At 44.2% G+C, this 13,119-nt stretch overlaps 1 protein-coding gene across 1 annotated transcript in view; it reads right to left on the reverse strand.

Moving 5' to 3' along the window:
* MRGPRX2 (MAS related GPR family member X2) overlaps positions 1-13,119 on the reverse strand; it is an 84,432-nt gene that overhangs the window by 37,585 nt on the left and 33,728 nt on the right. The window contains 2 exon segments of the mRNA XM_059929929.1: positions 7,039-7,351; positions 7,522-7,589. Of these exon segments, the coding sequence (XP_059785912.1) occupies positions 7,039-7,351; positions 7,522-7,589 (381 nt within the window).

Here is a 13,119-nt window from a genome sequence, read left to right on the forward strand (position 1 = left end):
AGGTCACAGCTGGCTGAGCTGAGGCACAGATAAAGTGACTGGAGGCTGTGATCACCTGGGAAATTAAGGTCAGGGAAGCTGGGAAACCAGATGAAGGAGGCTTTTTTAAAAAAAATTATTTAATTAATTTATTTTTGGCTGTGTTGGGTCTTCGTTGCTGTGCACGGGCTTTCTCTAGTTGCGGCGAGCGGGGGCTCCTCTTCGTTGCGGTGCGCGGGCTTCTCATTGCAGTGGCTTCTCTTGTTGCGGAGCACGGGCTCTAGGCCTGCGGGCTTCAATAGTTGTGGCACGTGGGCTCAGTAGTTGTGGCTCGTGGGCTTTAGAGCGCAGGCTCAGTCGTTGTGGTGCACGGGCGTAGTTGCTCCGCGGCATGTGGGATCTCCCCAGAGCAGGGCTTGAACCCGTGTCCCCTGCATTGGCAGGCGGATTCTTAACCACTATGCCACCAGGGAAGCCCCGAAGGAGGCTTTCAATGGGGTTCTGAGTGTGCTTCATTTGCAATCCAGCTTGAACTCGCAGATAAAACCTAGAACCAGGAGTAGCCACCCAGAAAGAAATACTCTCAACAACTGGAGAAGTGAGTATATGTGTAAGGAGGGGGCTGCCTTGAGAGAGTGGAGAACAAGTAAGAGGAAATCTGACTCCTTGGATGCCAGGCAAAGGGACAGAAGGTCTAAGCTGCCAACATATTCTAAGATCTGGCTCTCTGCCAGCCCTGAAAGTGTCCAACCATCTAATCCCTGAGTGGAAGGTATGTGGAGGCTCTGTCATGCAAGCCGTTCCTTCTATGGAAGGGGATGCTGAAGCCAGAGAGGGGAGGGGTGAACCCAAGTTTACACAAAGGGTTGTTGCATGAGGGGCCAATATTTGATCTTTTTTCCTTTAATTGAAGTATAGTTGATGTACACTACAGCAATTCAATTTGTAAAGGTTTGCTCCATTTATAGTTATTATAAAATATTGGCTATATTCTTTATGTTGTGCAATATATCCTTGTAGCTTATTTTATACCTAATAGTTTGTACCTCTTAATCCCCTACCTTTATAGCCAATATTTGATCTTAGCACACTCTCCACTGAGCTAACCTTGAATCCTGTTCCTACTTCACTTTCCAGATGCTGTCCTGGGGCTGGGTTGAGGCCCTGTCCCAATTTAGAGAGAGAGGGATTCAGTTGTTCCAGCATAAGCAGCCAGCTACAGTTCTCCATTGAGAGTGATTTTTTTTTTCTGATTCGTGCTTTAGTCTGGTGCCAACATTCTAGATTGAGAGCTGTTGTTAGAAGTAACCAATGAGAGGCTGTGTAATAAAAATTTGGCTGGCCTTTGTCCCTGGCTCCTGGGAGGTAGCATCTAAATGCTTGGAATTTTCAGAGTGATAGCAGTGTACTTATTATTCATGGTGGGTCTTTTAGACCATACTTGATAGTTTATGGTAATGAGGTGACTCATGGTAAACCCTGGATAATTTATGCTAACTAGATGACTCAGGATGGGGGCTGGCCAAGCCAGAAAGACCAGCCATGTGATTAGAGGGTTGGGGCTTTGAGTCCTGGGATGGGGGAGGAGCCTGGGGATTGAGTTCAACCACATGGCCAATGAGTCAATTAATCCTGCCTATATAATGTAGCTCCAATAACAACTCTGGATTCTGAAGCTCATATGAGTGTCCCTAGTTGGCAGTACTCTGCATATTACCACCCATTGGTGTGCCAGGATGGTGACGCATTCTCGAGGGGGATGGAAGCGTCATGTATGGGACTGTCCCAGACCTCCCGTTATGTGCTTCTCCTTTTGGCCGATTCTGACTTGTATCCTTTTGCTATAAAAAAATGTAATCATAAGCATAGAACTTTCCTGAGTTTTCTGAGTTATTCTAGAGAATTATTGAAGCTGAGGGGATAGTACAAACCACTGAATTTCTAGCCAGCTGCCCCAAAAGTGATGTTGGCCAGGGGTCCTCTGAACTTGTGGCTGGTGTCCGAAGTGAGGGCAGTCTTGTGAGGATGGTGCCCTTCACCTGTGAAGTCTGGCCTAACTCCGGATAGTTGGTGTCAGAAGTCATTGCAGAAGCTCATGCTTGTGTCTTTTCTCAGGATGTGGTTGAGAATGTTGAGTTAGGAGAGTGTCCTGAGGGCAAAGTACATCTGATCTTGGTAGAAAGTACAATTGCAGTCCCCCTGGGAAATGGCCTATTTATGGATCATGAATGTGTGACTGACAAGACTTTGGTCCTCATGTTGGATGGACGGCCCTAAGGGATTTGAATGATCAGCACTTCAGCTTCATTTCTGGCATCACTTTGTCTCCAACTCTGCGTGTCTTTTTTTTTTTCCCCATGTTTAATTTATACTGCCATGGATGACCCAGATGTCATCTGGGGTCTTGCATTCTTACATTACCTCTGTCTCCAGGATCTCGTTTATAGCTGATCTCTTTTTTTCTCTAGTGTATCTTCTCATAGGGAGGTTCATCTACTTGATTTACACACACCCACACACAGGTGCACACACACAACTCCCCTCTCTACTCACAACCTTACTGACATTTATATTTGTAAGTGTGGTGTAGACGTCATTGAAGATTTGAGGTCATGGAAAGAGGCCATATGTTATATCACATAAACAAATCATCTATGTGTAAATATTATACATTTTTGTTCTAAAGTATCCTTTCAGCCCTCCCTCACTAGAGATTTCTCATTGGCCCTTTATGCTTCCTGGTACCCAGCTAGCCATCTGCCATCTTTCTAGCTCTCCTCATCTTTTTTCTCTTTTTCTTTCCTTCTTTTTCATGAGCAAAAATAAATTCTTCACATTTTCTCAGTTGCCTGATGTGTAGGAGTCACTCAACTCACTTCTGGATTTCTCTCAGAGGGAATTGATCCTCTGTGGGAGGAGCCGAAGTCAGGAGCCTCCTATCCAGTCATTTTGCTCTCAGTTGTATTCCTATATTCTAGCAATGAACAATCAGAAAAATGAAGTTAAAAAAAAGTGTATATAATAGCATCAGAAAACATAAAATACTAATTTGATAAAAGGTATGCAAGACTTGTATGATAGAAAGTACAAAAAGTTGCTGAGAAAAATTAAGGAGTATCTGAATAAATAGCAAGATATACCATGTTTATGAATTCAAAGACTTTTAAAAGAAATTTTATTTATTTTTGGCTGCATTGGGTCTTCCTTGCTGTGCGTGGGCTTTCTCTAGTTGCGGCGAGTGGGGGCTACTCTTCGCAGCGATGTGGGGGCTTCTCATTGCAGTGGCTTCTCTTGTTGCGGAGCACGGGCTCTAGGTGCACGGGCTTCAGTAGTTGCAGCACGCAGGCTCAGTAGTTGCGGCGCACAGGCTTAGTTACTCTGTGGCATGTGGGATCTTCCCAGACCAGGGATTGAACCCATGTTCCCTGCATTGGCAGGCGGGTTCTTAACCACTGCACCACCAGGGAAGTCCCCAAAGACTCTTTATTCTAAGATGTCAATTATACCCAAATTAATTGATTCAACACAATCAAAATCCCATCAGTACTTTTATAGCAATCGAGAAGTTTCTCTAAAATTTATATGCAAGTGCAAAAGCTAAAATAACCCCCTCTCCCAAGTTAGAGGACATACACTACCTGATATTAAGACTTACTACAGGGCTTCCCTGGTGGCGCAGTGGTTAAGAATCCACCTGCCAATGCAGGGGACACGGGTTCGAGCCCTGGTCCGGGAAGATCCCACATGCCACAGAGCAACTAAGCCCATGCACCACAACTACTGAGCCTGAGTTCTGCAGCCTGCGAGCCACAACTACTGAGCCTGCGTGCCACAACTACTGAAGCCTGCATGCCTAGAGCCCGTGCTCCACAACAAGAGAAGCCACTGCAGTAAGAAGCCCGCACACTGCAACAATGTGTAGACCCTGCTTGCCACAAATAGAGAAAGCCCGCACGCAGCAACGAAGACCTAATGCAGACAAAAAAAAAAAAAGACTTACTACAAAGCTACAGTCATCAGAACAGTGGGTGTTGGTTTAAAAATAGACCAGAGAACAGCTATATGTAAAAGAATGAAATTAGAACACTCCCTAACACCGTACACAAAAATAAACTCAAAATGGATTAAAGACCTAGATGTAAGGCCAGACACTATAAAACTCTTAGAGGAAAACATAGGCAGAACACTCCATGACATAAATCACAGCAAGATCCTTTTTGACCCACCTCCTAGAGAAATGGAAATAAAAACAAAAATAAACAAATGGGACCTAATGAAGCTTAAAAGCTTTTGCATAGCAAAGGAAACCATAAACAAGACGAAAAGACAACCCTCAGAATGGGAGAAAATATTTGCAAACAAAGCAACTGACAAAGGATTAATCTCCAAAATATACAAGCAGCTCATGCAGCTCAATATCAAAAAAACAAACAACCCAATCCAAAAATGGACAGAAGACCTAAATAGACATTTCTCCAAAGAAGATATACAGATTGCCAACAAACACGTGAAAGGATGCTCAACATCGCTAATCATTAGAGAAATGCAAATCAAAACTACAGTGAGGTATCACCTCACACCAGTCAGAATGGCCATCATCAAAAAATCTATGAAGAATAAATGCTGGAGAGGGTGTGGAGAAAAGGGAACCCTCTTGCACTGTTGGTGGGAATGTAAATTGATACAGCCACTGTGGAGAACAGTATGGAGGTTCCCTAAAAAACTACCCTATGACCCAGCAATCCCACCACTGGGCATATACCCTGAGAAAACCATAATTCAAAAAGAGTCATGTACCATAATGTTCATTGAAGCTCTATTTACAATAGCCAGGACATGGAAGCAACCTAAGTGTCCATCGACAGATGAATGGATAAAGAAGATGTGGCACATATATTCAATGGAATATTACTCAGCCATAAAAAGAAACGAAATTGATTTATTTGTAGTGAGGTGGATGGACCTAGAGTCTGTCATACAGAGTGAAGTAAGTCAGAAAGAGAAAAACAAATACCATACGCTAACAGATATATATGGAATCTAAAAAAAAAAAATGGTTCTGAAGAACCTAGGGGCAGGACAGGAATAAAGACGCACTCATAGAGAATGGACTTGAGGACACAGGGAGGGGGAAGGGTAAGCTGGGAGGAAGTGAGAGAGTGGCATGGACGTATATACACTAACAAATGTAAAATCGATAGCTAGTGGGAAGCAGCTGCATAGCACAGGGAGATCAGCTTGGTGCTTTGTGACCACCTAGAGGGGTGGGATAGGGAGGGTGGGAGGGAGACGCAAGAGGGAGGGGATACGGGGATATATGTATACATATAGCTGATTCACTTTGTTATACAGCAGAAACTAACACAACAATGTAAAGCAATTATACTCCAATAAAGATGTTAAAAAAGAATCTGCTGTATAAAAAATAATAATAAAATAAAATAAAAATAGACCAGAGATCAGCAAACTTATTTTGGAAAGGGCTAGATAGTGAATATTTTAGTCTTTGAGGCCATATAGTCTCTGTCACAAGTACTCAGCCTTGCTGTTTTAGCACAAAAGCAGCCACAGGAAATACGTAAATGAATAGGCATAGTTATGTTCCAATGAGACTTTATTTACAAAAAAAAGGAACTGTCTCTTTGGCCCATAGACTGTGTTTGCTGACTCATGGAATAGACTAATAGAACAGATCAGAACATCCAGAAATAGTCCCATACTTGTAAGTATAGTTTTTGACAGAGGGGCTAAATAATTAAATTGGGGGAGGGATGTCTTTTCAGCAAGTAGTATTGGAACAACTGGATAACTGATGGGAAAAAATGAACCTTGACCCCTGCCTCAAACTCTACACAGAAGTTAATAAATGTAAGAGCAAAAATTATAATGCTGTTAGAAGAAAGGTATTGGAGAATACCTTTGTTTCTGTGGGAGTAGGCAAAGATTTCTTAGAAAGCATAAAGCACTAAACATAAAAAGTGAAAATTGATAACTTAGATTTCATGAAAAACAAAATCCACTGCCCAACAAAAGATATTTTAAAAATAAATAGGCAAGTCCCAGACTGAGGAAAAATATTTGCAATACATAAATTTGACAAAAGATTTTATTTAGAATATATGAAGAACTTGAACAAATCAATATAACGAGATAAACAAGCCAATAAAAATGGATAGAAAATATACTTCAAAAAAAAAGAGAAATAAATGGTCAGTAATCCACAAAAAGTTGTATCCTCTTTTGGGGAAAAGGTTAGTATATTTCAGGTATTGTGGGATAGGTACATCATGTTAGGGAGAAGCTTGACTTTGCTTTATTATCTTCATTTGAAATTAACTATGGTTTAGGGAGGTGGTTATGGGTGCCAAGTTGACAGGGATGGACTGGGATGGGTCTGAACGTGTCAACTTGTCTAGGCTGAACTACATTTGCCAGAACTTCCTTCCATGTATGTTTCCTCTTAGGGTGGGCGTCAAGAGACAGTTTGCATAAGATGTGGTGGCTGGAAAGGAAGCAGCAGCCGTACTGTTTTTATGTGTGGAAGGTCGGTGCTGGGGCTCCAGGATGTTCATGTGCGTTGTTGCTTCTCTGTTGGCTCATCTCATTGGCCTAAGGCAGCAGCTGGGCTTGCAGCTGCTCCATCTTCCCCTGGATACTCCTGCAGGTTCTCTGACTCCTGGACCAGGTGTGTGGTTAGCTCCATGATGAAGGGAGCCAACTCCTGCAGACTTCAGCAAAACTGTAGGTGCTGAGAGAGGCTGACACAAGTTCTGGTTGGTTCTCATGGGTTTTAGCTCATGCTCATGGGATCTAGGTTGTCCTGCAAGCCTCAAGCTCTAGCATCAGAAGAACAGACAACAGCCTTACAGAGACAATTTAACTAGAACCTACAACTGTGTAGGGTCAAATATATATATGTATACAATTATATATATATATATATATCTTCTATAAGTACTACTTCTCTGACTGAACCCTGGTTGACACAGAGTCACTACATGAAACCACTTCTGACATCTCCCTGGTTTCCTGAGGAAGGCTTTCTCCCCTTTGCTTCACCTCAGTTGTGTCCTCCAGAGCCCTCTGGAGAACCAACTTGAAGGGCAGCCGCCACTGCCTCTGATGCCTGAAGGAGCCAGCGAAAAAGCCAATGGTGGGGTTGGCACTGCTAGGCAGGATCATCCCTATATTAAAATAATAGAAGGACACATTGAAATCCTTCCGAAGCCAGTCTAGCAGAAACTTCTGGATGCCTGAGAGGAGGCTGCAGAGGAGGAAGACCAGCACGCTGAGCAGGATGACCACGTAGAGCCTGGTCAGCTGCATCCGCTGGGACTCACAGAGGGTCCTGGCCAGCAGGGCTAGGCTGGAGCTAGCAAGAACCACCAATGAGAAAATCAGCCACCCAGCAATGATGAAATCAAATAGTGGATACCAGTCATCGTCAAAATGCCTAAACAGGTCACAGTAAGTCCCTTCTAGGATGCTCAGCAGGAGGGACACACACGACAGCTGATGTGTTTGGGGCGGCGGCAGTGGTACCAGTTGGGGTACAGGGTAGACAAGTGGCACTTGGTGCTAATGGCACGGAGAACGCTCAAGCCTGAGAGCTAGGCAAAGATAGGCGCAAGGTTGAGAACGATGGGGTAGGGTTGTGGCAGGAAGTGATGTGTGTCTCCGGGGAACCTATAATCTGGCCACTGAGGAAGAGGAAGTTGGCTTTCGCCAGGTTGAAGATGTAGATGGTGAAGATCTTGTGCAGGCGGAAGCCCAGGAGCCACAGCACAACTGAGTTTCTTGCCAGTCCTCCCAGGGCAGAGATGATATTCAGCAAGAGCAGGGTCAGGGTCAGTACGTCACATTTAGAAAGGGCCTGGTCACTGTGATTCATTAGTATGAGTTCGGTCTCCCAGGCTGGGGTGGTTGGATCCAAACTCAGATACCCTCTGCTGGGGGTTTCTGACACAAACAAGATGTCAGCACCTGCTGTGTGATCACCAATTCTCACGGCCACCCTGCTAGGTGGGAATTACTGTCCCTGTGTTACAGAGGAGGGAACTGGAGCCTTGCAGAGACTAAGATACTTACTGACGTCCACACAGCCCTGGAGACCTGGAACCTGGATTCAAACCCAGTTCTCTCTGACTCAAATGCCTGGGCTCTCTCTACTGCAACACGGACCCTCTACTGACATAGGAACGTGCTGTAGTCCCCCCACCAGAACGCACTGCCCAGAGGTTATGTCATGTCCCCAGAATTTCCCGAAGAAGGAAGGTAAATGAGATAGAATCTGAGAGTCCAGGAGAGGGTGATGGGGCCAGAACATTACTTCTGTCCTGGGCCAGAAATTTCCTCTCAGGTGCATGAAATCAGGAAGACACAGAGATGATAGGGGGCCACCCTCATGACTAAGAGTGACCCCTTCACTGAGGAGAAAGAAGACCAAGCTTTAGGGACATGAGAAGAATGTGATCTCTTGCTAGGACAGGTGTGAGGATGGCCAGGCCAGGTGGGTTAGAAACAGCTCAGTGCGTCAGCTCTGTGAAGACAGGAGCACTTTTTATTTTATTCATTTAAAAAAAATTTTTTTTTAATTTTTAAAAATTTATTTATTTTATTTTTTTTAACATCTTTATTGGAGTATAATTGCTTTACAATGGTGTGTTAGTTTCTGCTTTATAACAAAGTGAATGAGTTATACATATACATATGTTCCCATATCTCTTCCCTCTTGCATCTCCCTCCCTCCCACCCTCCCTATCCCACCCCTCTAGGTGGTCACAAAGCACAGAGCTGATCTCCCTGTGCTATGCGGTTGCTTCCCACTAGCTATCTATTTTACGTTTGGTAGTGTATATATGTCCATGCCACTTTTTATATCCCCAGTGCCTAGCTCTGTGTGTGGCACAGTGTGTTGTCAATAAATATTCATTCAACGTATGAATGAACGAATGAGTAAATGAGGAGTCTAATGAAGTGGAAGGTTTGGAATAAAAGTTTAAAATATATATATATATATATATATATATATATATATATATATATATATATATATATATATATATAAAATTAAGGGCATTAGGACACACATGTGTAACAAGATGAAGCAAATCTCATTCTTTTTGTGGAGAGCTGCGCGTGCGTTTGGAAGAATGACATATTTGTGCCCAAATAACTTACATTGGCCACTGAGGTGCCTTTGAAGTGAGGACTCCACATGGCTTCGCTGAGCACCTAGAATCATTTTGGTGCACAATTTGGGGGTGGGATTTGGGGCGGGGCTGCCTACGGGGGCGGAAGAGTAAGTGAGGAGGAGGTCTGAGTGCCACTGAAAAGAGGAACTTGAAGTTTGGGGATGTCTGTGGGGGACTGTGAAGTGGGGTGCTGGGTGTGTGCAACGTAAACCTACTCCATTCTCTCTCCTGGGGGATCGTTAGGAGAGTTTGCTTTGCTGAGTGAGTTTCTGTGTGGGACGAGCCTGTGAGTCTATGAGGGGAAAGGGAAAAAGCACAGGGCTTGGAATGCAGAGACGCTCCTGCAGAATTCACCTGGGGAAAGAGCACTAGCTCACCTCTGGGGGAGTGAGAGCCGATTGAGAGTTTATCAGTATCGTCTTCTTTAATCCTCTCAAGAGCCCTATGAGGTTAGTATTGTTCTCATTCTACAGAGGATGGAATTGGAGCACAAAAAAGATGAGTGTTTTGCTCCTGGTCTCACACAGTGTGGATCTGAACCCGGCAGGGCTCCGTCAGGGTCCACACTTCTGACCAGCCCTCCAAACCCTCCACCACTGTGGTGTTGATTACATGTGGATGTGGGGAAAACAGAGAAGTGATTCCCAAGTTAAATCCAAGATGGCAGTCAATACTGTGGCTAAAAAAGCAAAAACAAAACTAAAAAAAACGAACATAAGCAAACTCCAGAAACACAGAGAGGTAGAGAAGCCAATCATATAAGGAACAAAGAAGGTGGGTAGAAGCCAGCTAAGAGCACATAGCATAATCCAGGAGTCCTTTCCTGGTTCACAAAGGCAGCCATTGCTCTGGAATCCAGAGGCAGGAGGCCTCCAATTGGAAAGAGGGTACGTCCTCTGCTGTGGCCCAGGGAGGAATCAAGGGCAGAATCATCCATCTTTCGCTCTCTCAGAGAAACAAGGTCCCACAGCCCTGATTGACCATGAAGTGATATGGGAGGAAAGCCAGGGCCTCTGCTATCCCCACTGAAAGCACTTAAAAGTTTGTAAATCTGTTTTCTTTGGTGTGACGTATATTTTTTCCTCATCAAACTGGAAGCTCCATAAGGACTAAGTCTTGCCTGTTGTTTTTCACTATTGTACCCCCAGCATCTAGCATGTTCCCTAAAGACCATCTATTGTCATATCCTCATTTAATAGAAGAAGAAAATGAGACCTAAGGAGTCAAAGGATTTTCGAGATGTCAGTGTGAGGAGCAGGCCCAACACCACCCCTGGTCTCCTGCAGCCCCGTCCCAGGCTTTCCTACTGTTCTCTGCTCCATCGTTTATTATTTGTGAGGAGCTCCTGGGAAAAAGTCTTCATGTGAGCATAGAATGTGAGAAACAATCAGGGGGTGCACAGGCCGCCCCCAACATCTGTTCTCCTCTTCTGTCGCACACTATCTGGGTAACTGCTCCTTCCCTGGTCCTTTTAAGCCTCGGGGTGGAAAGAGCGTTTCACTACTGCTTGCCTTAGGGAGCTTCTCCATGCATTGTCACTTTCCCTTACCCCTGCCTGTTTGCCATTAGCCCTCTTCATGAAACACTCCTCAGTTATACCAGTTTGGGCTGTTTTCTCCTGGGACTGTGCCAGATCCACAAGAGAAGAGAACTTTGAAAAGCCAGTAAACAATGGAACCTGGGTTACCAGCAGTCCAGCTCCGGGAAGCAATGTCTGCATGCTCCCTAAATTAATGTAAGAGGCAACATTCTCTCCAAGACAGCAGATTTGAATGACTGGAGAAGGGGAGAACATGGGGAGATGGATCAGAAGGGAGGGAAGTTCTGGTTGACCCCATTTGCATCTCCCACCGTTGGAGCTGCCAGCACCCAGAGATGCTAGTAGAGAGCTCCATGTCTCCTGCCTTTTCCTGAAGGAAGCACCATGACCCCCTGCATGTAGCATCCCAAAGTGGAAACAGGACATGGAAACTTAGAGCAAAACCCATAACTGGCTTTGGAAATAAGACAGTTCTTAGTATATATCCTTACCTTTCTTCCATTCTTCTGGCCAGAGGTGGAGAACTGACCTGTGCTGGGCAAGAAGAGCTTTTCAGGGATTGAGTGATGCCAGAGGACACTTCTCTGTCCTCTAAATTGGGAGATGCCTACAGGAGTGGGAATGAAGTCTGGTGACCAAGCAAGGCTTATCGAGATGCTGGACAGACCCTGTAATTTCCTGTGCAGGGCCTGTGGGCACTTCAGAGACCAGGGCTGTTTGAGACATGATCCCTCATCGAGATGTTTCTCAGCATTTGCCCCACTTCCACTCACCTATCAGCCTCTCGCATCCTACCCAGTCTGGTCCACCTCCCAGTGAGTCACTGCTGTTCTGGACCCTGTAACTGACAGCTGTGAGCCTGGGTAACAATGTCAAGCAATGTGAACTTGCATGGTGAGGCTTTATAACTAGAGAATAAAGTCTGTCTTAGGGTGATTGAAAGTTCACCATGGCCTGACCCCACTTTTTTGTTTGTTTTCTTTATCACAGCAGTAATACATTCATATGTGTAATTTCTTAACAAAAGGTAGAGAAATATATACAAAGTGGCAGTTTCCCTGAGTGCCATTCTCCAGAGGCTACCATGTATTCCACTTTCCATTATTTCTTTTATTATTATTGGCCCAGAATAGTAAACTTGTATATCTGTTTTTAATCTGTTAGCATTAACAAGTGGATCATTTGACAGCCCTTAAAAAATGGAAGGAGTTCAGCACACATAGCATTCTTTAATCTTCCTCTCTCCAGTTCATGAAATTCTTATTTATTTTCATGTGGTATAGATATTAAAAATTTAAGTCTTTATCTCTATGACTTCCTTTCATACTCCTCAAGTTAAGCTACTTTTCATTTTTTAAAATGTCGTTTGAATTAGGAACTGTTTCAAATACTCTGAAAAGTTCTTCAATGGATTCATTCAGCAAATATTTAATAAGGATATTGTTATGGGCTGAATTGTGTTCTTCCAAATTCATATGTTGAAGTCCTAACTCCTAGTATCTCCCAGGATATAACTGCATTTGGAGATAGGGTTTATAAAGAAGCAGTTTAGTTAACATGAAGTCATTAGGGTGAGCACCAATCCAATATGACTGGCATCCTTATAAGAAGAGGAGATTAGGACACATACAGAGGGAAGACCATGTGAAGATGCAAGGAGAAGATAACATCTACAAGCCAAGGAGAGAGGCCTCAGAAGATACCAACCCTCCCAACACCTTGATCTCAGACTTCTAGTCTCTAGAATTGTGAGAAAATATGTTTCGGTTGTTTAAACCACCCAGTCAGTGGTACTGTGTTATGGCAGCCCTAGCAGACTAATATAGGCCTACTGTGTCCCAGGCATGATTTCAGGCAATGGAGTTTCAGTGTGAACAACAACTATAAACTAGATCATGGGGCTTCCCTGGTGGCGCAGTGGTTAAGAATCCACCTGCCAACACAGGGGACACGGGTTCGAGCCCTGGTCTGGGAAGATCCCACATGCTGCGGAGCAACTAAGCCCGTGCACCACAACTACTGAGCCTGCGCTCTAGAGCCCACAAGCCACAACTACTGAGCTCTCGTGCCACAACTACTGAAGCCTGCTCACCTAGAGCCTGTGCTCTGCAACAAGAGAAGCCATCACAATGAGAAGCCCGCGCAATGCAATGAAGAGTAGACCCCTCTCTCGCTGCAACTAGAGAAAGCCCGCAGGCAGCAACGAAGACCCAACATAGCCAAAAATAAATAAATTAAATAAATAAAATTAAAAAATAAACAAAACTAGATCATGACCTTTTGTAGCTTATCCTCAAAAGGGCAGATGAGCTTCTTCAGAAAGTAAATACAGACTGAGAAGAGAAGAGGTCTGAAGGGTCTCCATCCATTAGACATCTGGAAGAGGCATTGGATGCAGCAAAGCAT

Source organism: Balaenoptera ricei, chromosome 8 (genome assembly GCF_028023285.1).
Source record: "Balaenoptera ricei isolate mBalRic1 chromosome 8, mBalRic1.hap2, whole genome shotgun sequence".
NCBI classification, from domain to species: domain Eukaryota; kingdom Metazoa; phylum Chordata; class Mammalia; order Artiodactyla; family Balaenopteridae; genus Balaenoptera; species Balaenoptera ricei.